Below are 26,611 nucleotides of genomic sequence, written 5' to 3' on the forward strand. Positions count from 1 at the left end.
ATGATCCTGATGTGGTGTTTTGGACGCTGGGAGCAAACGGTCAAGAAAGATTTCTATAGATGTTTTCAGGGCAGGAAAGATGGTTTTTATTAAAGCACAGAGACAGGACCCACGGGCAGAAAGAGCTGCGTTAGGATTATGAGCAGTGACTGAATATGTACCTGGAAGTTGGGAGGGGGGTTAAGGATAGTGTAAGTCTGTAAGGTTTCCAGAAGCTTGAGGGGTCATTTGCTATTGTTTAGTGAAACCTCAGTCAGGAGACCGTTCAGATGCAGATCAGGGGGCTAATGATGACTGCTAGCATATATCTTGGGGGGCGGGTAGAGATAAAGGAAATTTCCAGAGGGAATGATCTTCACCAGCAATGTGTCAGAGTGCTTATTATGCACATCCTTGCTGAGTTGTCTCGCACAGCTTTGTTTAGAGCTCTGCCAAGATGAAAGAAGAGAGATGATACCCAATATTATGTTTATAACAGGCTGTTCGAACAGGATTGTGTCGGACTCCACTTTGCCTGAAGCCCCAGAGTATGTGGTAATCTGCACATTCCAGAGTGAGGTGCTGGGCCTTCTGGACAGGCCTGATGGATTGATTGATTTTAGATTTTATTTATTTATTTGAGAGAGAGGGAGAGCATGAGTGCTCAGGGGGAGGTCAGAGAGAGGGAAATCTCAAGCAGCCTGCATGAGCCGAGTGTGGACTTGATCTCAGGACCCTGAGATCATGACCTGAGCCACAATCAAGAGTCGGAGCCTAACCATCTGTGCCACCCAGGAGCCCCCTGGGCGGGATTTATAAAGGAGGTGGTAGGAAATGGCTTTGTTATTCTTAGCTCCTTACTTTTTTCCAGACTGTAAGAAGGACTGGGAAAATCAAGAAAAGAAGTGGAGACTGGAAATTACATTAAAGATTTCTCTGGACTGAGTTGTTGGTATATTGTGAGTTCCACTGTTCCTCTCTAATGGCACGGGATTGGGGTGCTCCATCAAGCTTCATGAGAGAGAGCGTTCAAGACCACTCAGCTTGATATGGGCCCACTGTCTGAGGGGGATTGGTGTTTGACAAAAGTCTGTGTTTGGAGGTTTGATGCAAAGTAGAGGGCTGCAATTGGGAAGTAGTTACATTTCCATTGATGGTGGGTCAAAGGTGTGCATACCTTCTTCACCAGACATGGACCCCCAGGCAGTGTGCTGGTTTAGGGATTTCTTAGATCCCATCTAACAGGCCCCCACTGAGAAGCAAGGAGAAAGATGCTGGAAGAGATGAAATGATGGATGTCTAGGGCCTGAGGGAAGACTTGTATGCAACCAGCCAGTCATTCAGCAGAGATGAATTTGCATGCATCGAGATATAGCCTCAGCAGTTAGGGTAGGGTGTGTGTGTGTGTGTGTGTGTGTGTGTGTGTGTGTGTGTGTTTGTGTTTCTCTGAAGAACCCATAAAGCTCCCCTGAGAGAATGAGTGTACTTTAAACTATACCAGGAGCTGAGTCAACTACTGTTGGGTGCTGTATCATTTTGCTAGGGCTGCTCTAACCAAGTACGCCAAACTGGGGGGCTTAAACAACAGAAGTTTATTGCCTCACGTTTCTGGAAGCCTGAAGTCTAAAATCAAGGTGTCAGCAAGATTGGTTCCTTTTGAGGGCTGTGAGGAGAGGGCTGTTCTAGACTTCTTTCCCAAGCTTGTGGATGGCCATCTTCTCCATCTTCTCCCTTTCTCTCTTCCTTTATATGTGTCTTTGTGTCCAGATTTCCCCATTTTATTAAACAGTAGTCATATTGAATTAGGGCTCACCCTATTGACATCATTTTGACTTGATTACCTCTGTAAAGACCCCTTCTCCTAACAATGTCACATTCTGAGGTACAGTGGATGGGGGCAGAAGTGGGGAATGGGGGGTGGAGGGGGTGATTGGGACTCCAACACATATTGGTTGGTCAGGGGGGAGGTGGACATACTTCAACCCATATCAGGTGCTATGCCAGTCTTCCCAGAGGGGTCAGCAACAGAGGTGAGAGATGAGGGGCCGGAGAGATCTTACATGACTGGTAAAAGAGCAGAGTGAGGAAATAGAGAACCCTCTACCCGACCTCATTCCCATTTTGTTTCCGCTACAGTCACCCTATCTGGAGCAGGCCTGAACTAGCAGAGGGAGGCAGCTTCACTGTTAGACGGAATTCAGAGTTGTGACTACTACACGGTATTGGGCATTTTAGTTACTGAAATCAGAATTATCTTTTTTCTTTTTTTTCTTTTTAAGTCAGAGAACTGAGAAAATACAGAAAACTCCCCCAGCCTGACAAAGTGGGTTTGGAGTTTGGGTAAGTAGGAGCAGGGTAACCTAAAGTTTTTTTTTTTTTTTTTTCTGAAAGATTTTATTTTTATGTAATCTCTACCCCCAGCTGGACTCGAACTCACAACCATGAGATCAAGAGCCACATACTCCACTGACTGAGCCCTCCAGGCACTCCTAAGTTTGATTTCCAATACCATTTTCTGAGTCCTACTTCATATAATTTACACACTGAATAGACATTAGTTTGCAATTTTTCAATGACTAGTGATGTTGAACTTTTTCTCCTACTTTTTTTTTATATGTTTGTCTGTTTTTTCATATGTGATTTGTTTGTGTACTTTCTCTATGATTCAAATGTACTGTTTCTTTTTTGTCAATTCTAAAAGCTTATTGTATATTGATCATATTAACTCTTGTTTGTATATGATTCAGTTTTTTACAGTGTTATTATCTTCTCTAATTTTATTATATTATTCATTTTATTATATCCTTTAAGTTTTAAATTTTCATGCAGCAAAATCTTTCTTTTCTTAAGTTTTTGACTTTGCTAATATGCTTATAAGGCCAGAAGTGGGGATGTCCTTTGGCAAGTTGAAAATTCTCATTTCATATGTGATTTTTTGGGGTCCCTGGGTGGCTCAGTCAGTTAAGTCTTGGATCTTTGATTCCAGCTCAGGTCATGATTTCAGGTGCATGAAGTGGATCCCTGCACTGGGCTCCGTGCTGAATATGGAGCCTGCTTATGATTCTCTCTCCTTCTGCCCCTCCCTGCTAATGCAGGCTCATACTCTCTCTCTAAATAAATAAAATCTTTAAAAAATATGTGATTTTATAATATGCTAAATTCTCACTTAATATATTTTTAAACATTTTATTCCATTCCCTTGCTCTCCCTGATCTGAAACCAGTGCTAGACTGTTTTAACTATCGTGACTTTATTACATATTTTTATATGTTTGGTCAAACTCACTTTACTGTCCAAAAAACATCATGGCTGTTTTGCATGTTTGGTCTTCAAGATAGAATTTGGAACTATTTTGTTCTAGTCTCTCTCCCTTTCTATTTTTATTTTCTTGGCCAGGATACTTCTTGTTGTTGTTGTTATTCCTCTTCTTCTTCTTAGAAATCGCAAAGGCGTTTGTGCTTCTGAGCAAGATTCTTTGTCATTTCAAAGACTTACAGGATCTTAGTTGGAAGGGGCTCGAGGAGGCTCTCTGTAGTTCCACTTCCTCACCAGGGTGTGATCTTCAGTCGCAAACTTGGCATACATCATTCGTATATCTAGTTAAAGGAAAGTACAGTTGGATTTGGTAACAATCTTCCCACCTCTCCCCTGCATCTTCACAAAAACAGTAACGCAGAAAATTGACCACTTCCCTGAAGGAAGTTTAGGCTTTACCATCCATGGCCAGTAGAGGTCGCAAAAACACTGATGATAGTCTCTCAGAGCATTACCAAACCCATGCTTGGACAGTTATGCAGCAATGAACACACACAGACTACATTTTAATACAGCACTTCCTCAAAGTGGAATCGCAACTTGTCATAGAGCCATTGTCAGCTTGCTCACCTGTCCCCCGTCCTTGCCAATACAAATAAACACACCCAGTTCATTGCAAAAGTTGGGGGACAGTGGTTCCCTCTCTCTCTCTCTCACACACCCCTTCCTTTCACTGCCTAATTTATTGATAAATAAAAAAGTCATCTTTGTTAAAAGTAATTTTTCCCATTTTCTAGTCCAATTATTGTATCGAATGGAGAGAATGTAGACACTAGAGAAGCAAACAAACAAAATCAGTTACCAGTAATTCCATCACAGTTAACCATTCTAATACTCTGGCCATGCATGGCATCAGGGTGATCATGAATGTCTTTCTATGTCAGCAAGTATTTATCTCCGGCACAAATTTTACTGACAGTTAAGAAAATAAATTTAAAAGAGCTGCCAGGGTGGCTCAGTCGGGTTGAGCATCTGGCTGTTGATTTCAGTTCAGGTCATGATCTCAGGGTCATGGGATCAAGCCCTGGTCTGGCTGCAAACTCAGTGTGGAGTCTGCTTAGGCTTCTGCCCCTCCCCCCCATAAAAATAAAAATATTAAAAAAATTAATTTGTATACTTTTTAAAAATTAATTAACTTTTTAAAAAAGTATAATTAACATACACTGTTATATTAGTATCTGGTATACAAGTAGTGGTTGAACACTTCATACATTACTCAATGCTGATCCCCATAAGTGTACCTTTAAAAAAATTTTTTTTAAAATTTTTTAAGATTATTTATTTATTTGTCAGAAAGAGCAGGAGCACAGAGAGCTGCAGGCAGAACAGGCAGAGCAAGAAGCGGGCTTCCTGCTGAGCAAGGAGCCCAATGTGGGACTTGATCCCAGGACTCTGGGATCATGACCTGAGCTGAAGGCAGATGCTCAGCCAACTGAGCCACCTAAGCATCCCAGTGTACATTAAAAAAAAATTTTTTTTAACTTATTTGTCAGAGAGAGAGAGAGACTGAGCACAAGCAGGAGGAGTGGCAGACAGAGGGAGAAGCAGGCTCCCTTCTGAACAATGAAACCTGATGTGGAACTCGATCCCAGGACCCTGGGATCATGACTTGAGCTGAAAGCAGATGCTTAACAGACTGAGCCACCCAGGCGCCCCTCCATAAGTGTATTTTGGACCTTCTCCATCTATTTCACCCATTCCCACCCCCAGTTCTCCTCTGGCCACACCAGTTTGTTCCCTCTAGTTAAGAGTCTGTTTTTTGGTCTCTTTTTTCTTCATTTGTTTTGTTACTTAAATTCCACATATAAGCCAGTAATTCCTTTACTGGGTATTTGCCCAAAGAAAATGAAAACGCTAATTCAAACAAATATATGCGCCCCTATGTTTATAGCAGCTTTATTTACAATAGCCAATTTAGGGAAGCAGCCCAGCTGTTCATTGGTAGATGATGGATAAAGAAGATGCGGTGTAGCTATGCAATGGACTATTACTCAGCCATAAATAAGAATGAAATCTTGCCATGTGCAACAGCATGGATGCTCTAGAGGGTATAATGCTAAGTGAAGTCGGTCAGAGAAAGATAGATACTGTATGTCCTCACTCATATGTGGACTTAAGAATTTCAGTGACTTTTAAGTATCCCAGCATATGGATCCTCCAGGGTTTATCTCCCTATTGCCCTATTGGTGGGCATGTAGGCTGTTTGCGTGTTTTCTATATTATGAATATCAGGGCATGTTGTGAGAGATCACTTATTCACATTCCTGGAGGGTGCCTTCCACCACAGCACCAGCGCTGGGCTTTTCCTGGGGTCAGTGATGTACCTAATGGTATGCTTGGGCTGGTGGCTCACACCTCCTTCTCCTGGGAGCCCCTCTTGCCAGAGGGCAGGCTCTTGCTCTGAGCAGCTGGGGCGGGGAGATTGGGCTAGGGCAGGTGAATCTCTGCCTTGGGGTCAGTTCAGGAAATGTACTGAGTGAAATAAGTCAAGCAGAGAGAGTCAATTATCATATGGTTTCACTTATTTGTGGAGCATAACAAATAGCATGGAGGACATGGGGAGTTAGAGAGGAGAAGGGAGTTGGGGGAAATTGGAAGGGGAGGTGAACCATGAGAGACTATGGACTCTGAAAAACAATCTGAGGGGTTTTAAGTGGTGGGAGGGTGGGAGGTTGGGGGAACCAGGTGGTGGGTATTAGAGAGGGCACGGATTGCATGGAGCACTGGGTGTGGTGAAAAAATAATGAATACTGTTATGCTGAAAATAAATTAAAAAAAAAAAAAAGGAAATGTACTGAGGCTCCATCTCTAGGGTTTGCTCTGTAATTGCCTCAGCACACATTTTGATTCCGGTATATCTGTGCCCTATTGTGATTCTCTCCTTTGTATACTTTTGAGAATTGAGATTTTGGAGGTTGTACTTGAGTCTGTTTTAGGTCTTTTGATACAATTTTCATATCCTTCACTAGAAAGTTGGTACCAGTGTTGACTCCTACCAGCAGAGAATAGAGTTACGACTGTCTTTGAAAACTTAATTTTTCTTTCAAATGTAGGTATGGGGTGTGGTTATAGATCTGTATTTCTATTTACTGTGTAAAATACACATGTTATATGTGTGGTTTGGGATTTTAAATGTATATTTATATTTAATATATAAAATAGATATAAAATATAAAATAGATATCAAATTTTATATTACATATTATAGGTTATACTTACATATTAAATGTGTGTATTTATCTAGAAATTATATAAAAATATACATTTTAAACTAATTTTACCCAGAATGAGCACTAGAAATGCAAGGGGAGAGTATGAACATGATTTACCTAGTTCTAAACCATTTGGGAGACTCATGAAATAATTTTGGTCATTTCACTAAGTGATTTGAAAAACAGTACTTGGTATAAGAAACAAAAATAGGTTTTTTAAAAATAGGAGTTTTTAATATATATATCACTTCATTTGTAGAAATAAAGGAATCCATTTGTTAATTAATCATGAAGATCAGAATGAACTCCAAAGACAACACCTGGGCTCTCTCTCCTCCCCTCATCCTAGGTTTAAATGATGATTGGCAGTCATTGCCTTGAGAAGCTGGACCTTTTTTCATGGGTCACAGATGTTAAGACTCCTGGGAAGTTTGAATCATTTATTCTACATAGTGGTTTCTGCGTTTTTAGCAGGAATATAGCAGCATTGTAGATATCCAGGGTATTTTTGCATAGACTTGGAATAAAGTGAACAAAAATTCCACCATCTTTTGAAGATGTTTGAGAGAACCTGAACCCACCTTGTCCTTAGTACTGTGTGAAATTGGCCGTGATGTGCTCATGGTCGGCGGGTTTGTAGTCGGCAACTCCTGGAAACAAGCAGAGAAGAACATGAGGAGACCATGGTGCATGTAACCACTCCCACCTCCCAAAGGACCAGCCCCCTTGCTAGAGGAGGAAAATCATCCCAGAGTGCAATGGGCAGCTTGATGACTATGGAAGAGCATGGAATTGAGATTTAGGGAGTCTTTGTTTCCAGGCTCAGAGTTGCCACATGGAGCATGTCTTTGGACAAGCCCCTTAAATTGTGAGATCCTCCTTTACCTCATGTCTAAAACTGCACTAATAATATTTACCCCAAAGAATCATTTCAGGATTAGGAATAATGACTGCCAGATGCCTAATATAGTACCTGACACATGGTAAGAGTGCAAGAAAATGACTTAGTTAAGCCAAGTTTAGAACATTCGAGGTAGGAACTCATGTTCACTTTTGAAGATTTTGCCAAAAGTAGGGAAGGGCAGTGGGTTGAGAATTCTTGTGTTTCAGGGCAGAGAAGTTAGATGATGGCAGTATTGATGATTAGCTTTCAAGTCACCAGGCATCAGAAAGAATAAGATCTTTCTGAGAACTTTTTGGATTTCAGAGGCCTGTCTGTTTCTCCTTCTTTCCCCAGAAAAGAAAAGTAATTGGCAGACATGAGACTAACCCTGATTTAGGTTCCTGGGCAATTCTGGAGATGAAGGTGATAGGAGAACTAATAATACTTATACTGAGCATTTGTGAGTGCGTGCTCTGCAGGAGACATTGTACTTACTCATTTTAAACATGTTATTTTTAATTTTCATACTAACCAAGACATGGCTATTACTGTGTTCATTTCATAGCTCTGGAAACTGGTTCTGAGAAGATTCACTCTTTGCCTAAAGCAGCTAGTAAGTAGGAGAAGGGGCTTCTAACGAACTCTTATGTAACAGGTCTTTATTATGTGTTTTGCTGCAATTCAACAAATTCTGACTGGACAGATTTTGTTATATACCTGACAGACTCTAAGAAAACATCTCTCCCATTCGTAATCTTGGATAATGAAGCATCTTACAAAGCCGCAGCCACAGCTCTGCTGTGACCCTATGTGGCCTTACATCTCCCTGCACGGTGACGATTAACATCCTTTAACTAGCGAACATCTTCCTTAGACAAAATAGCATGCATGGCTCTTTAACTTAGAGTTATTTTTAGTATTTGTGCAAAATTTTAAAGAATGTTAAGGTTTTGCTGAAGTCTGAATTTTATTCTTGCCTCTTCCCCACAAAAATGTGCATAAACCTTCTTCTATTTGGAGATTTTTAAAAAACATTAGAGCAGGAAGAAAAATGAATGCTGAATGAAGCTGTGGGGGAAGGACAGTCATGCTACAGTTTGGAAGCGTGGTCTGGATGATTGCTCAGTCCCACCCTAGATGCAGGACTTGTCAAGTCCCTTTAACGCCTCCGAGACTTAAGTTTCTCTCTCTGTAAAAAGAGAATCACTGATATCTACAGAGTTGACATGTGGCATACAATAACATCACTGCACGAAGAGCTAGGTTTCCCCTTCCTCATATTTGTTTCCCACAGGCTATGAAGTCACTGTGGTTTTATATTACATGATGATATTTAATTTTTAAATCCTAAAGTGGCCATCTTCTTGGATCACACACTACTTTTTCTACCTTTATTATTATTATTATTATTATTATTTGTGTCTCATGTTATCTGGGTTTTCCTTTTTCAGCTCCTATTGCTTTAATAGTTCAATCCACTTTTCTTGGTCACTGGATATGTCCCCATTGGTTCAGGATGGAGTCAGGATTCTTCATTTTCGAAAAAGCTATTTTAGAAAGCCAGCCACCTGTTCTACCATCCATCTACCTACTCATCATTTATCTGTTATTCAATCAAATCAATTCATATATATGAATATATATATTCATAATACGTGTGTACATGTACATGTATATTTTATCACTGTATACGCAAGTATCTCACATATCTCACATGTGAGACATACAGTCTCACAGTTTTTGATTAAATGAATGAATGAATTAAATAAGTGAAAGAAAGCAGCCTGCAGACTATGGAAGAAAGTCCCAGATTCCTTTCCTTTTCTCACCTTCATTCAGAGGTGTCTTGCCACTAAGGAATTGCCAGTATGTCCGCTCATGAACACTTTCAGTGATATCATTGATAGAAGAGACGACAAGGCCCCAGGATGTCATCGTGGTTTCAAATCTGTAAGAATAAAAATATATGTGATTAACCTCATTTATGTCAGGCAATAAGGTGTTAAGGTGAACAGACAGAGACATTCTAAATACTTTAGAGATCATATAAAAGCCTTGAAGTGTCATGTCATCCACATAAAGTAACCCCAAATTACTAGAATTCATAGAGCAATTCACCAGTGCGGCAGGATACAAAATTAATGCGCAGGAATCAGTTGCTTTTCTGGGAAACAAACAGAGTTACAGAGGGGAGGGGAGGGGAGGGGAGGGGCGGGGAGGGGAGGGGAGGGGAGGGGAGGGGAGTGGGGGGTGGGGTAACCGGTGATGGGTGTTAAGGAGGGCACGTGTTGTCATGAGCGCTGAGTGTCATACATATCTAATGAATCACTGAAAAGTGGTCAAAAACTCATGATGTTCTATACAGTGGCTAACCGAACATAGTTAAAAAAATGTCTCCCTTTAGGTACAAATAAAATTAATGCAAATTAAAAATATGTTTATTTTAAAAAATGCTTAAAAGAGAAATTGCTAATGACTAATGGATATGAAATTACTTCACTTGGTACTAAATGATACTTAAATGAATGGGTTTTTTAAAAAAACCTATCAATAAGCAAATTTTAAAAATGTAAACGCCCAACAATGGGTGAATACTTAATGAGTGATGAGATGAATATTCAAGACTGAATTTTTTTTTTTTTTTTGGCATTGACAAAATTGTATTTTCCCACACTTTTAAGTGACATTAAAAATGCTCATGCAACAATTGTTAGGTGAAAATGTGGGACACAAATTTTACATGAAATAACTATCCTGCCCATGTGAGGGGTCACAGCTATCTATAACATGCACAGAAGAAAACACCTACCAAATCATAAAGAATGTCAACAGTGATTACATTATGGACATACTGTACATGCTTTGTCTTGTTCCTTTCTTTTTTTTTTTTGAAAATTTCTTTTTTTTTTTTAAATTTCTTTTCAGTGTAACAGTATTCATTATTTTTGCACCACACCCAGTGCTCCATGCAATCCATGCCCTCTATAATACCCACTACCTGGTTCCCCCAACCTCCACCCCCCGCCCCTTCAAAATTTATTTGAATTCAGTTAATTAACAGACAGTGTAATACTAGTTTTAGAGGTTTTGCTCGTTATGCATCACCCCCCAACGGTCCACTGTATGTATTCATAACATGCACGGTCAGAAAAAGAAAAATCAGGCAAAATTATAGTTAAGCTCTGAGAAGTAGTAAGGTATATTCCGAGGGTATTTAAAACCTAAGTATTCTTGAAACGCAACTTTTGTCTTGACTTGTCTGTGGGAGTCAGGGAATTATGGAGCTGGGCTGTGGACAGCAGGCACAATGTATGGAACCTAATCCTGTGGAACAGGTTCCACATCCCACTCAGGTGTCACTTCCTTGGGCTTGGTCAGTCTTTCTCTCTGGCATCTCTCTGCAGAATTTGGGTCACATCATTGTCCTTTGAAGGCCTCTCCTCTTTTCCTTTCCAGGACCTGGCATTTCCCCTCTGCTCTTTCTGTGAGCTTAGTTTTCTCCATATTTCTCTGCTGCTTCCTCTTCTTGCATACTATGAAGACATCCCAAGTTTAATTTTATTTCTCAGGATTTATTTCTATATTTTGTCTTTTCCTGACAAGAGAAGAAAAAAGGTGGAAGGAACAGTGGAAGGAACGTGAGCTTCATAGTCAACTTAACTAGTTACATGTCATGGCATCTTAGGAATGTTACTTAGCCTCTTTGGGACTATGTGGTGCTATCTGTAAAATGGGCATATAGATCATGGTTGGTTTGTTTGTTGTTTTTAAAGTAAACTTACGCCCAACATGGGACTTGAAGTCACGATCCTGAGATCAAGAGTCGCCTGCTCTGCTGACTGAGCCAGCCAGACACTCTGGACTTGTGGCTTGTTGGGAACTTGTCTCTGCTACCTCTGCGCAGTTCCTCAACTTCAGTCATCCCCTCTATCAGATGACCGTCTGACCTCTTTCGCCTGGCCTGACCTCTTTTTCTAGGCCTTCATCTAAACCTCCAAAAGCTCCCTAATGTTGCTGTTGTGAACACCCGCAATTAGACATGTCTAAAGGAACTAAGTCTTTTTCTCTGAAAGACATTCTTTCCTCCTGACACTCCTATCAAAAGTTTGGAAGCTTCTCTCTATTGCTGCCTCCTCTCCCCCAGTACTCACAGAGCCAAGTGGCGTCTTCCTTGGTGTGAGTCTGTTTATCCTAGAAGAGGTCTTCATCGCCTCACAGATTCATTACCTCAGGCTAGCCCCAGATCTCTCCTTGTCTCCCATTCTCAAACCAGTTAATGTTTTACAATGTGACTTTTCTTAGTTGAAAACTTGCAGTGCTTTCTCTAATAGAAGTCTGATCTCCTTAACCTGGTTTTTCAGACTTTGTATCTCCCAGCCTATCCTTACAGGTTACTCACTTGAGTCAGTCCCCTATTCTCTTCTCTAGTCAAGCTGGCCTACCCACCGACCCTGAAGTCCTTGCTTATTCCTGTCTCAAATGCTTTGTCCTAGCCATTCCCTCTTTCTAGAATACCATCTTTCCCCATCTTCCTAACAGTACTTATTTTTCAAATGGGCTCCAAAGCCACAAGCCTTCCTGGACTGTTTTAACCCACAATAGACTCTCCCCGCTTTGAATTCCTGTTTGTAAAACTCCATCGTATGTTGACTGGGGTGATTGAATTTTCCTGAGCCAGCTTTGATAGTTACTAGATTGCATGCTTCTCAAGGGGGAGATGAAATGATGTTAAATTATCAGAAGGAAAAAAAAGTAAGAAAATGAAGGAAGGTGGGAGAGAATGGGAATTCAGGTGGGGTTTGGGGAGAATGGTGAACATTGCTTACAGCACTCACTTGAACGTGGGATTTCTGCGTTGTGCTTCCTCTAGGACAACAAGTAGTACTGATCCACTTTTCACACTAATGTCCATGGTCTCATTGAAGAGCAGACCCACCCCCCTCAACTGGTTATTTATGGTGTATATGATGGTGATGTTGTATGCTGTGGTGGGAACAGGGCTGGGTTGAGTGGGGAGAGTTGGTTGCACTTCAACACCTGTGAAGAGTGAAGAGGCCACATTTGTTAATGATTACAGGGCTTTTATTATAGGTGCAAAAATCTCTGTTATTGGCAACTTATCCTAAAGAAACATTTCAAGAAATGGCAAAGATTTTGTGTCTTTTGTGTGTGGTTCTGAGGAACTCATGTGATCTATGAAGCTCTCATTCCAATCTAGAGAATTGCTCATAGCTGAAGAGCTGATGGCTCATTTTAACTGTTTCTTTTCTTTTTTTAAATATCTTTTTTATTTTTCATAAACATATAATGTATTATTAGCCCCAGAGGTACAGGTCTGTGAATTGCCAGGTTTACTCACTTCATTCACAGCACTTACCATAGCACATACCCTCCCCAATGTCCATAACCCACCACCCTCTCCCTACCCCCCTCCCCCAGCCCCCCTCAGTTTGTTTTGTGACATTAAGAGCCTCTTATAGTTTGTCTCCCTCCTGATCCCATCTTGTTTCAGTTATTCTTTTCCTACCCTCCAAGCCCCCCATGTTGCTTCTCCACTTCCTCATATCAGGGAGATCATATGATAGTTATCTTTCTCTGATTGACTTATTTCGCTAAGCCTAATACCCTCTAGTTCCATCCACGTCATCGCAAATGGCAAGATTTCATTTCTTTTGATGGCTGCATAGTATTCCATTGTGTGTATATATACAACCTCTTCTTTATCCATTCATCTGTTGATGGACATTTAGGTTCTTTCCATAGTTTTCCATAGTTTGGCTATTGTGGACATTGCTGCTACAAACATTCGGGTGCACATGCCCCTTCGTATACATTTGTATCTCTGGGGTAAATACCCAGTTGTGCAATTGCTGGATTGTAGGGTAGCTCTATTTTCAACTTTTTGAGGAACCTCCATGCTGTTTTCCAGAGTGGTTGCACCAGCTTGCATTCCCATCAACAGTGAAGGAGGGTTCCCCTTTCTCCGCATCCTCGCCAGCATCTGTCATTTCCTGACTTGTTAATTTTAGCCATTCTGACTGGTGTGAGGTGGTATCTCACTGTGGTTTTGATGTGTATTTCCCTGAAGCTGTGTGATGTGAAGATGGCTCATTTTATATTGAACATTAGTTTTGTTAAAAGAATTTATAACCAGGGGCACCTGGGTGGTTCAGTTGGTTAAAGCCTTTGCCTTCTGCTCAGGTCATGATCCCAGGGTCCTGGGATGGAGCCATGCATCGGGTTCTCTGCTCAGCGGGGAGCCTGCCCTCCCCCACCCCCGCCACTGCCTGCCTCTTTGCTTCCTTATTCTCTCTCTCTCTCTCTCTGTCAAATAAATAAATAAAATCTTTAGGAAAAAAAGAAGAATTTATAACCAGAAAGGAGGATGGTTAGCCCTAAGTCATGTGTTTTACATGGTTGAGTTCTGTGGATTTGTGGGATTTTTGGTAACACTGTGAATCTGGAAACAAAGGTAGTAAGTTTCAGACCATCTAACAAAACACCTGGGCAACTATAGTGTAGAGTCCTTGGAAAGACTCCATGGCCACCTTGTTCAGGTTGGGAAATCACTGGGAAGCAGCCTAAGGAGTTCGGTGAATATAGCTGTGTTTGGTGTGATTAGGATTGGGTTGCTTGATTACAGTGTGTATAGACTCTGTACTGAGATAGGCAAGGAATTTAATAATCTCTGCTTATCTCAACAAATCCATGTAACATAAGACATCAGTACTCTATACTAGTATTTGTCTAGAAGGAGGAGTTGGAGCTGTCTTTGCCAAGACTCATTATCGCTGGAGAGATAAAATTTTATGCAGGACTCCCACTTTCTTTGTGCATATTTCTACAAAGTTTGAATTTTTAAGTAGCCCTATATTATATTTTTAATTGGCTAAAATAGAGATATTTAAAATAAAAAGGCATATTAATGCCTCATTTCCACCCCATTCCTTTGGTGTGCCAGGAGCACCAAGGCCTTGTATTTAGATCCCCAAATCCGGGCTTAAAATCCAACTCTTTTTCTCATAAGTGTCTCAGACCCGCTCAATGATTGGTCACACTTTCTTTGCTATGCACTACATGTGGCTTCTATTTCTGTGTAATACTTATTTCATTCTTCCAAATGTTGTAGTTTTTGTCTACATATCTGTATCCTGACCTTGTAAAGAGCAGGTATCATAAGATAGTGCATGAGGTTTGGTGCATTTGTCAAACGAATGAAGGAAGTTATGTATCATCTGATTGTTAGGACCATGGATATCCCCTCTTCACCAGCATCTCACAAAATGCTATGTGTATAGTAGGTTTTCACTTAATGTGTACTGAGTGAAGTAGACATAGGGGCTAAATTCTGAGGACAGGCTGCCATGGCTGTGTATTAGCACACAACGGTTGGGGATTGGATATCAGATGTGGCTCTGCCTACGTAATAAGCCTGTGTGCCACTTAAAATTGATCCACATAAGGAGCCACTACTTTACGACATAAGGAAAGGCAGATGTTAAGAGTTCTTACCAGGGCTGCAGGACACATGGGGCACATCCAGGTATGTCTTGCCTTTCAGGGAAGGGAGGATTTGGGCAATGGACATGGGATTGTGGAATTTCCCCTGCTCAATCTCCTGAAGTATTGTGTCCATGGTCTTCTGGCAGTTCCACTCCTTGTTAGGTTGCTTAGGTGTCACAGAGAGAGCCTGGGGGCAGGAGAGAGAGGGAATGAGAGATTGATTAGGCAGAGCTGAGAGTTGGCCTCTATAAGCTTTACAAGAGATATACTTGATCACTAATCTTGGGGGATCACTCAGAGTCCAAAACTGAGCTGCCCAAGGTTTGGGACATTGTCTGTCTTGTTCCCTGCTGTGTTTCCACCTCTTAGCTCAGGGTCTGTCACATAGCAGTCACACAACAAATATCAGTGCACCAGTTAGATTTGAGGAACACTACTGGGGCTGCTGTATTTATAGCATATGTGTATAAAACAGTTCTTGAATGTAGAATGAAGGTGAGTCCCAGGGAAAGCAAGCTCCAGGAGCAGTGTTAGTCTGGGACATCTGGTCATCCAAACATAGCAGTGCTCTTTGTTTTGTGTTGTCCTGCACAGCCTTTGGCAGACTCCTCCCGTACTTTGTGATCATGTCAGGACAGTTAGCCAGAGGTTCCACAAGCCTGGCCACAGGGGTGGACTCCTAGCCTGGGCTGGGGTAATCTTAGAGTGCCGTCCTTTTGCTAATAGTGATTAGTGGGCACCCCACTAGCCAGCATCCTTCCCTGACATATAGACATTCAGAGAGAGAAGCATGTCTTTTCCTCCTTCTGGGGTATTCAGCTGGGACCATGTAAGTTATCACTGGGCTGTGACCATCTTCTTCAGCCCCTTTGAAGAAACCATGCCATAGGAGACAGTGAGGAAAACCAGGGCTGAGTGACAAAAAAAGAGTAGTGCCTAAAAGCACAATCTGAGTCCTTTATTCTGCTTAATCCTGAAACCATTTAATCTAGCCATGGACCTTCTAGTTTATAACATGAAATAGTAAATCCCCATTTTTTTCTTAAGCAAAAATTATTTGGGTTTCTGTTATCTGCACAGTAGTTCTTGATTAATGCTCCAAGCAATTCATTCTACTTTGCTGAGATTTGTATCACATGAGTAAAATAGAAATCACAATTTCTTCCTACCTTTGCGGGTTCATTTGAGGTTCAGATGTGGGACAATAAGCAAAAGCATTTTGTTATGTGTAATGTGTAAGCTATTATCACCACCTCCTTCCCTTTAGGGTTGTGCTGACCATGACCCTCAGAGTAAGTCAGTGGTTTGAGATTGCTGGTGACTGATTCACCTGAAGCTTGGAATAGGAAGTGAGAGAAGAGAGTCAGATCGAAATGGATAAGGAAGATGTGGTCCATATACACTATGGAGTATGATGCCTCCATCAGAAAGGACGAATACCCAACTTTTGTAGCAACATGGACGGGACTGGAAGAGATTATGCTGAGTGAAATAAGTCAAGCAGAGAGAGTCAATTATCATATGGTTTCACTTATTTGTGGAACATAACAAATAGCATGGAGGACATGGGGAGTTAGAGAGGAGAAGGGAGTTGGGGGAAATTGGAAGGGGAGGTGAACCATGAGAGACTATGGATTCTGAAAAACAATCTGCGGGTTTTGAAGGGAAGGGGTGGGGGGTGGGAGGTTGGGGGAACCAGGTGGTGGGTATTAGAGAGGGCACGGATTGCATGGAGCACTGGGTGTGGTGCAAAAACAATGAATACTGTTAAGCTGAAAAGAAATTAAAAAAAAAAAAAAAAGAAAAAAAAAGAAATGGCTCTGTGAGCCAAAGGCAGCTGATGAACGACCCAACAGTTTTTGACATGACCATCACTGTTAGACCTCTTTGCTCTGCCAGAGGTCACTTTACGGGGCAGCTTGGCTTAAGGGGCTTCAGGTAGATCCTCCTCAGCAGCCAGATCTTGTTCATTTGCCATATTCACCTCTCAGATCCCAAAAGCAAGATGGATCCCCTTGGGATAAAACATTACCAATGCCAACACTCTAGAGAGGAATAACACATTACCTATGAGAACTCATTAATGGCTTTGCATAAAGATGTTTATCAGATCCTTTTTCCAAGTTAAATCCCCAGGTTAAGAGGAACTTTGAAGGCTTTGGATTCTTGATAGAAAGCAGAGAAGAAATTCTACAACAGAGGAAGTGCCTCCCGAGTGCCTAGGGAAGCCAGGTGGGTGGCCCAGGCTGCTTGAAGGGCACGGGCATCCTGAAAGAGGATGAATGAAGGCCGGAGAGGAAGCTTAAGATCACCACTCTTCCACTGGCAGAAACCATGAACACTTATTGGCATCACATTGTGCTTGTGATGTTTTAAAAAAATTCCTTTGCAACCTTGTTTTTATGGGGAAAGTGAAATTCAGAAAAATTCAATATTTGCCCACAGTGGTGGGAGATCTGGGATTCAAACTCAAGTTGTGACATCTTGAGAGCCCTTTGCTTTTCCACAGAAGAACATTTTAAATTAGAAAAAAAGTCGTGTATTAGATATCTGGTGATTTCAGACTTCAGGCTGCTTGGGTAAATTCTCGTTATGTGCCATAACTCGAGTAAAGAGAGGTTATGTATCCTAACTGATTATAAATACATATGACCTATGATATCAGATAAGGATGAGGTCTTGCCTTTTCATAAATAAAGCTTTAATTCTTAGGTACAGCTTATCAGAGTGTACCCTGTGGGTGAGAAAATCCCAAACGGAATTCATAAACCTAATTAGCAAAAGCAAACTTTTCTCTGTCTGGCATTAAGGGGAAGCAAGTTTATTTTAAGTGAGGTATAGATAAAACCCATCTTATATCCTGTCCACACTGCCTCTGATATTCCACAAGGCTTTCTAGCCCTGAATCCCAGGATTGTTCTTGGATGATTCAGCCGTGGTAACAGTCTTTTTTTCCACGACAAAACTTCATTCACCTTGACATGCCATGGAAGCTGACGTTGTCCTCATTAGTTGCTCCAATACATTGCACATTGGAGTGGTGATATTGTATTTACTTTTGTGTTTAACATAAACTAATTTCTTTTTTTTTTTAAAGATTTTATTTATTTATTTGACAGACAGAGATCACAAGTAGGCAGAGAGGCAGGCAGAGAGAGAGAGAGAGAGAGAGAGAGAGAGAGAAGCAGGCTTCCTGCGGAGCAGAGAGCCCGATGCGGGGCTCGATCCCAGGACCCTGAGATCATGACCCGAGCCGAAGGCAGCAGCCCAAACCACTGAGCCACCCAGGAGCCCCAACATAAACTAATTTCTAATCTGTTTATGTCCTTTGCTAATTTCTAATGTGTGGAACATCCGGGGAGTCTCTGCTCCTCTCCCCCAAAGGATTTCTTTTCACCACTAGTCCAGAGCTATATTAGGTTTAGACCTGGCATTGTAACTCCAGGGTTCTGTTTCCTGGGCTTTCTGAGTTGAGAAGGTCATGGTACAGTTTTTCCATGAATCACATAAGGCATTTTATGACTTCGGAGCATGAACTTCTGAGTTTGGTCTAGACGATTTGGCCACAGATGACCCTTTAATTTCTGATTCTAGCTGGTTACCTCTCCCCACTATCATTAGTATGTCTTCCATGGGAAGATGCTGCCCTAGTCAACCCTAATCAATGGGGTGAGGGTTGCATTTGGAGATATATCAAACAGCATCTTATGGAGTCCAAGCCTGGGTTCTGTACTAGGGAAACATAGGATTAAGTATGGACAGAGTACCAGACACACATGATTCCCATTTAGAACACTGTGTGAAGTTGCAGTGAGATCGAGATTATAGGAGCTTGACAGGTCAGCTTTAGGTGTTTTCACTGCTGTGTTCAGGTTGTTTCAACCTGTGTTCAGTTTGAACATAAGCCTACATTTTCTGGATCAAGATAAAGGGCTAAAAAAAGAACACTTGACTGGCAAGATGGAATTAGAAAATTTAATTTTTTTGAGGGCCTATCTTAATATCTTATTTTTTATACATCAAATTCTCATCAATCTATGATTATTATGAACACACTGATCATTGTCAGTAATATCCTGATATGTTTCTGGGATTTATTTTTTTTCCAAGAAAGAGAAGGGAATTCTTATAATTTTATTTTCACCCTTTACTTATGAGGTAGGAAGGAATTAACACCTGTGTTTTACCAGTAGAGAAACTGAGACAAACACCACGAGGAATCTACCTCAAGTCATACTAGCTTATCTTCCCCAGAGATATAATTGTAAGAACCTGGTGTCTTGATCCCACAATCAAGTCTTATCATACTGGCATGGGCCCACCAAAGAAGCATAGGTGATGTGTTTACCTGCATGGCCAGGCCAGTACTGTAGATGTCTCCAATGATGCCATTGTCTTTGATCCTCATGCTGACATTCTTCACGACTTCCTGTAGTACCTCACTGAACAGAATTTTGAAACCTTCATCTGAACCTTCTGGGATCTTGTTGTACATACAAGTCAGAGCCAAGGTCGCCATAGCTCCTGTGTCTGTGAATCATGGTTGGTGGGAGGTGGGTGAGACAACCATCACCCAACAATATGAACAGCTAACATTTACTGTGTGCTTATTGCGTTCCAACTACATTATCTCCCTTATTCTTCAGGACAACCTGTGAGATAGGACCTATAATGAACTCCACTGAAGGGATAAGGAAATGGAGGCACATAGAGGCCAAGTAATGGCCCAAGGCCACACAGCTGGTAAGTAGCAGTGCCAGGACCTCAACCCAGATCTAAGGCTCATGTTTTTAATTCATGTAGACTGGTGCTTCATTCAGTCTCATTTTTCTTGTCCCAGTGTTTATCTTTTAAAAATTTCACCAGTTCTGGAAGGCCCGGCCATCACCACCTTTCAGTGAAACCTTTGGTCTGCCCAGTGCCACAGGTACAGTCTCTTTTCTGAACTTTTCAAAAAATAGGCTCCACACCCAGCATGGAGCCCAATGTGGGGCTTAAACTCCTGACCCTGAGATCAAGACCCAAGCTGAGATCCAGAGTTGGACACTTAACTGAGCCACGCAGGTGCCCCTCTTTCCTGAGCATTTTTATCATGTGTTGTTCGGACCTGTTTTGCCATCTCAGCACTCTCTGCTCTGTTTTATCGTTACTGTGCTCTGTGAGCAACTGGATGGTGGGAACTTTGCACGCCCCAGGGCACCTGGCACAGGGGCATTTTCATTATTTGCATGGGAAAGTGTATGTGGATTGAATGAGCAAGCTACGGCAGGACAAGAGAGAACAAGTGAAAGACTTGCCAGATGACTTCTCTGATCTTCTCCCTCCTATAATCACCACCTGAATTGTATAACCTCATTAAGGATGACAGTGTTGTTGAAACCATTGGTGGCCAAGAAGTCAAATCTCCTGAACTGACAGACTCCCTAGCAATGCATGAGGTCCCAGATGGAAAACAGAGACCTGTCTGCTCTTGAGCCACAGGGAGGGCAGTAGAGTACTTGATTATGATCTGAAAGAGACTGAAATGGGAGAGTTTGCCTGAAACAAGAGAGGTTGCAGGGGCAGGGTGGTTAACGGGGTGGAAACCCGAGATATGCTATTGCTTGTGAGTCCAAAGGAGGAAAGGTGACCATGAATGAAGGGCACGTGATAATGTCCACAGAGAGGGTGTTACTCAGGGCAGGTATCATGACCTGCAGAAGGGTGGACAGAAAAGGATGTGGTGCTGTAGGGGAAAAAGCTTCTCTTACAGAATGAAGAAGTAACATGGTTCTAGTGTATCCTTGAAGGGGAGGAGCATCATGGGTTTAGGGTTCAGAGATTATCTGTTTACTAGAAAGAGAATATCAGGATGTTATAAGGAGAAACATGGAGAAGAACAGAGAGTAGAATCATCAGTAGTGATAAGAGAGAGGGTTCAGGGGGTCTGGGTGGCCCAGTCATTTAAGTGTCTGACTTGGTTTCGGCTCAGGTCATGATCCCAGGGTCGTGAGATGGAGCCCTGTGTCTGGCTCTGCGGTCAGGGTGAAGTCAGCTCGAGGTTCTCTCTCTCCCTTGCCTTCTGCCCCTCTCCCTGCTCTCCCTCTCTCTAAAATAAATAAATGAATCTTTTATATATAATATATATTGTAATATATTATATGTAATTATATGTAACTATATATAATATGTAATATATATATGTTTATATATATGTATAAATATATATTTATATTATATATATAAAAGATTTTATTTATTTATTTGACAGAAATAAATGAATCTTTAAAAAAAAAGGTTTCAGGATAAGACTTGGGTCTAGACATTGATTTAATCATTTAAGAATTTGTCTGGGAATAACTGCTGACTTGTGTGACTTATTTATTGTTCCCGGTAGAGATTCTGTCATTGTCAGACATTTCAAGTGTTGCCCTGGTTTCTTTGTTTTACTGTCTCCCTTTCACTTATTCCCTAATTCACATGTTCAGCAAATGATTGTTCAGTGCCTTCCATCTGCAGACATTTTCATGACCCTTGTCTCCTCCGCCATGGAAAGCTCCCCCTCCCACTTTCCCCTCCTGCCCCCCTCCCCCACTGAGTGTCCTTGATATTCCCAGCTCAGGGCAGTGTTTGGAAGTGGCAACCAACTCACCGGTATTGAAGGGGGAGGAACCAAACCTCAGGATCTTGGCAAAGCGGGCTGCTATGGGTAAGGCTCTTGTTGGGTTCTCCTGGCACAACGCCAGGACCGCCAGACTGGGCCCATAGAAGTTTGCAGCTGGAGCACTGGGACCTGGGAAGGGGACAGAGGGTCTCTGTAAGATTAACATTCACCATAATGAGGACATCTGTGAAAAAGGTAAAAGTCAAACCTTTAAAGCAGAAATTTCCAGAAAACCTGTCCAAAAAAGAAAGACTCCATATTGGCAAAAGCTAACTTTAACACTTCTCAGAATAAGAATGTCACCCAGCAGGACAAGAGAATAAAAAGGATGACTGTTTTCAGGTGACGGCACAAGTCTGTTTCCCAGGATGGTGATCTTCTCTAGTACATTTGGAATCGAAGTGAATATCTCACTGTGTGGTTATCCAAAGAATCCTGAGTGGAGATAACTTGTATCCCCTCCCTCATTTTCCACTCATCCGTCTTTTTTTTTTTTTTAGATTTTATTTATTTATTTGACAGAGATCACAAGTAGGCAGAGAGGCAGGCAGAGAGAGAGAGAGAGAGAAGCAGGCTCCTCCTGAGCAGGGAGCCCGATGTGGGGCTCGATCCCAGCACCCTGGGATCATGACCTGAGCTGAAGGCAGAGGCTTTAACCCACTGAGCCACCTGGGCGCCCCTCACCCATCTTTTTTGTTCTAGGTTTAATACTCTCAGGAAGGACCATTTGCCTCACCCTCCCCTCCCTTCTGCTGAGGTCTTACCTGAGGGTGGCCAACTTTCCATTTGTCTCTGTAGAACTGACACTTTATTCCCAGGGTCTCGGCAGGAGGAGTTGAGGGCCATGATGGTAAGGGCGAGTTGACCAATGGTCAGGTCTGTGGAGGAGAGAACAAAACAGTCACAAAGGTATTCTCAGGGGAGAGTGTGCCAGGGTTCAGGGCTGAGCTCTCTGATCTGATCGCCAGATCATTTTGATTTTTTAGTAATACGATTAGAGTCAATTATATGGTTTCACTTATTTGTGGAGCATAACAAATATCATGGAGGACAAGGGGAGATGGAGAGGAGAAGGGAGTTGAGGGAAATTGGAGGGGGGGATGAACCATGAGAGACTATGGACTCTGAAAAACAATCTGAGGGTTTTGAAGGGGCGGGGGTGGGAGGTTGGGGAACCAGGTGGTGGGTATTAAGGAGGGCACGGATTGCATGGAGCACTGGGTGTGGTGCAAAAACAATGAATTCTGTTAACGCTGAAAAGAAATTAAAAAAAAATCTTCTTAAAAAATACCAAATCTTGTCAGAGAGGAAAATAAAAACCCAATACGATTAGATAATTTTTTAAAAAGATTAAAAAAAAATTTTTTTTTAAGTAATCGTTATTCCCAGCCTGGGACTCAAACTCACAATCCGGAGATCAAGAGCCACATGTTCCCACCATGGAGCCAGCCAGGTACCTCTAGATAGTTTTTTGATCTTGTTTTTCTTAAGGAAAGAAGTATGGAAAAATGTTCAAGGAGGGTTGAATCTAGTGACCACTGTGTGACTCGACAGCTTCCTCAGGAATCCCTGGTATCTATTTAGAAAAGCAGCATGGGCACCCATACAAACTCATAACCTGAAAATAATTTTAACTTTAGTATCTAACTCGATCCTCAAGGCAACTCCTGTGAAGTAGGCAGAACAGAGATTTGATTATTATTATTGTTATTATTACTGTTAGAGTCCTTGTTATTAGAATCATCTGCATTTTGCAAACGAAGGCGTGAGGTTGGTCTGGATTTGCGACCTGTTCAAGGTTCCAGAGTTAATACATGGTGGAGCCAGAGCTGCAAGCCCCCTCTTTTTAATGTCTGGTCTAGAGCTTATTCTGCTTTCCTGTGTAACTCTACAGATGCTCTGACTTCACAAACCTTTCTTTCCAGGTACATAGGGAAAGGTGTTTGGGTGATTCAGGGACAATCACAGATGGCACTGGTGTGTGTGGGGATGTGAAGTTGGGATCTGAGCCTGGAGAATCAGGGAGCGTGTAGAAAGGCTCTGATTTCTCACCTGCACTGTCACTGGCCATGAGCTTGTCAGTTAGGAGCTTCTGGGCCTCCATGTCGTAGGCTCCGGCCAGGTTCATGGCAATCAGGATGCTGGGATTGGGGTGGGCTGAGCTGGTCACAGAGTTCTCCATGAGCATTTGTATGCCATGAACCAAGGGCTGCTGTGCTGGGGGAACAACTGAGAAGAGAAAAGCCATTTACTAAACCCCTAATCTACTCTCTCTCATCTCAGAAACGTGTTTCCCATGTGTCACTCTGCTAGAAGACAGGATTAGTTAGCATTAACATTTTCAGGGACACCCTCTAGTGTCCCTAATAGAGATGGAGGGGCACCTGGGTGGTTGAGTCATTAAGTGTCTGCCTTTGGCTCAGGTCATGGTCCTGGGGTCCTGGGATCAAGCCCCACATCTGGCTCCCTGCTTAGTGGGAAGCCTGCTTCTTTCTCCCTCTCCGACTCCCCCTGTTTGTATTCCCTCTCTCGATGTCTCTCTCTCTGTGTCAAATAAATAAATAAATAAATAAATAAATAAATTCTTTAAAAAAATAAAGAGAGGTGGAGAAAACATTGACATTTTCTTTTGAGACCAGGTAGACCAGTTAGATGTTGGATCTCCTCAAACAACCCTTATGTTTAACAAGGTGACTTCTCTCTTAGGAAGTTCAAGCAATATGGCTCATGGCCATTTCATATTATTTTTAGCAGATTCCTAGAAATCACTGATTTCCTTGTATTTTTTTCTCACTCTTTTATTTTAAAGTTAGCTTTTTTCAGGGAGGTGCCTGGGTGGTATAGTTGATTAAGTGTCTAACTCTTGGTTTTTCGCTCAGGTCCTGACCGTAGGGTCCTGGGATGGAGCCCCACGTCCAGCTCTGTGCTCAGCATGAAGTCTGCCTGAGAGTCTCTCTCTCTCTCCATCTTCCCCACCCCACCTCACTCTCTCTTTCTCTCAAATAAATAAATCCTAAAAAAAAAAAAGGACTTTTTTTTTAAAGGATTTTATTATTTATTTATTTATTTGAGAGAGAGAGAGACTGAGAAAGAGAGTGAGAGTGACCTGGGGGCCAGCAGGGAGAGGAACAGAGGGAAAGAGACAAGCCGACTCCTTCCTAAGAGCAGCACTCAACGCTGGGCTTGATCCCACCACCCTGAGATCATGACCTGAACTGAAAGGAGTTAGATGCTCAACTGACTGAGCCACCCAGGTGACCTTCCTTTTTAAAAGATTTTTTTTTAAAATCTCTGCACTCTGCACGGGGCTCGAACTCACAACCCTGAGATCAAGAGTTCCATGCTCCTCAACGAAGCCAGTCAGGCACCCCCTTTTCTTCTCAGTCTTACATGGAAAATGTGGAAGACATGGGATACGAGCTGTCCTCAGTGAGTTCCAGACATCCGCCAGCAGTGGCATTTGGTCAGAACAGCTCTGAGCGCCTCTCTTTGTGCTGCCATCCATTGCTCCTGCACCACTATTTCAACCTCTTCTAAGGTAAAATGCATAGACTTGCCTCTCCAAGCACTTACGGGGTTCAGTCAGGAAGGATGCAGCACACACTCACTCTGACTTGCCCACTTGGAACTCCTACAGTGATTGCCGTTTTCTTTCCTTTTTTCTTTTCTTTTCTTTTTTTTTTTTAAAGAATTTATTTATTTGACAGAGAGTGAGAGAAGGAGAGAGAGCACAAGTGTGGGGAGCAGCAGAGGGAGAGGGGGAAGCAGGCTCCCTGCTGAGCAGGGAGCCTGATGCTGTACTCGATCCCAGGATCCCGAGATCATGACCTGAGCCGAAGGCAGAGGCTTAACCCACTGAGCCACCCAGGTGCCCCGTGATTGCCGTTTTCAATCACCTTCTCCTCAGCAGACCTCCGTGTGTGAGGTTTCCCCCTGTGCCCCGGGGGAACTGCTCCCCTGACCTCTCTGGAAAAACCACCATACTCACAGCATGAGCTTCGGGTCCAGGTGCTGGTCCCAGCTGCAGCCCAGAGAAGGTTCAGGAGGGGGAGGGTGAACCAGGTCATCCCACTCTCTCTTGTTTAGTCTAAGGCTCCCGTGTACAGATCCCCGTGTTTGAAAGCAGGGTGTTTCTCTACTTTCTCTTATATGCGCTTCTTTTTGTCAAACAGTCTGGCGTCCTCCCCCTTCTGGCCACTCCTAACCACTTAAGCTGACCCCTCCTTCTCTGATAGAACTAATTTCCATATGCTTATCTAAGTTCCCGCCTATCCATCCTCCCAGGAGTGTGGAGGTGACTTCTAGGAGGCACAGTCGTAGGAGACACTTGGGGCTGAGTGTGCGGTGATGGCCATGACAGAATGTCCTTTCCCACAGTCCTGGGTCATCACATCAGGAGTGTGGCTGGTGTGCGAGTGAGTGTAAACAGGCCTTCCTCCTGGGCCTTTACACACCTGCCCAGACAGCCTCCTGGCTGTTGGTCAGTAGCCACTTCACCGAAGGTTAGGCAGTTCTTAAGGCACCACCTTTCTTTTGTGAAGTTGGCCTTTATGCAGTTAATAAGTTGCTGTGACCTGAGTCCCAGCCTAGGCCCTTTAAGGTTGTTTGATTTCAGGTGAGCAATGGACCCAAGCTTCCCAGAAACTGTATGTTTGTTTTTTAAGTAGGCTCCATGCCCAGTGTGGAACCCAAGGCAGGGCTCCAGCTCATGACCCTGAGATCAAGACCTGAGCCGACATCAAGAGCGGATGCGGACCTGAACCACCCAGAGGCTCCACCCAGAGATTGTTTCATTTGACTTTTCTTTCTTTATCTGGGAACAAAGCAATTTCAAACACCTAGGGCTTTCAGATATCTTTTAAAGTAAGTAATTAGAAAATGTGGATCAATGGACTATATTAAATGTTAAATGCAGCTATATTAAAACAAAGTATACCTTCCTATAACATATAACTAGAAATAGTATTTGAAATTATGAAGGGAGGGGCTAATTTTTTTTGTAACTACTGGAATTTAAGCAGCTTTATTTGGCGGGGCCGTTCTTTAGTGACTCCGATCTTAGAATAAAATTCAAAG

At 42.4% G+C, this 26,611-nt stretch overlaps 2 protein-coding genes across 3 annotated transcripts in view; one reads left to right on the forward strand and one right to left on the reverse strand.

Annotated features, from left to right (window-relative positions):
• Positions 1 to 26,611, forward strand: part of OOSP2 (oocyte secreted protein 2) — a 93,751-nt gene that overhangs the window by 2,030 nt on the left and 65,110 nt on the right. The window contains exon 2 of one of the 2 annotated variants that reach the window (XR_004289013.1): positions 2,259 to 2,388. The exons of the other annotated variant lie outside the window; for it this stretch is intronic. The gene's annotated coding sequence lies outside the window, so the exon portion shown is untranslated. Of the gene's footprint in view, positions 1 to 2,258; positions 2,389 to 26,611 lie in introns of those variants that run through there. 2 annotated transcript variants of the gene reach the window in all.
• On the reverse strand, positions 3,143 to 25,719 carry CBLIF (cobalamin binding intrinsic factor). Its single transcript, XM_032356800.1, has 10 exons — positions 25,524 to 25,719; positions 23,588 to 23,764; positions 22,300 to 22,413; positions 21,524 to 21,664; positions 19,241 to 19,422; positions 14,902 to 15,079; positions 12,225 to 12,426; positions 9,219 to 9,337; positions 7,088 to 7,156; positions 3,143 to 3,575 (listed from the first exon to the last, which is right to left on the reverse strand). The coding sequence occupies exons 1-9, from the start codon at positions 25,600 to 25,602 to the stop codon at positions 7,095 to 7,097; spliced, it is 1,254 nt and encodes a 417-aa protein (XP_032212691.1). The 5' UTR covers positions 25,603 to 25,719; the 3' UTR covers positions 3,143 to 3,575; positions 7,088 to 7,094.

This window comes from Mustela erminea, chromosome 9, assembly GCF_009829155.1.
Source record: "Mustela erminea isolate mMusErm1 chromosome 9, mMusErm1.Pri, whole genome shotgun sequence".
NCBI classification, from domain to species: Eukaryota; Metazoa; Chordata; class Mammalia; order Carnivora; family Mustelidae; genus Mustela; species Mustela erminea.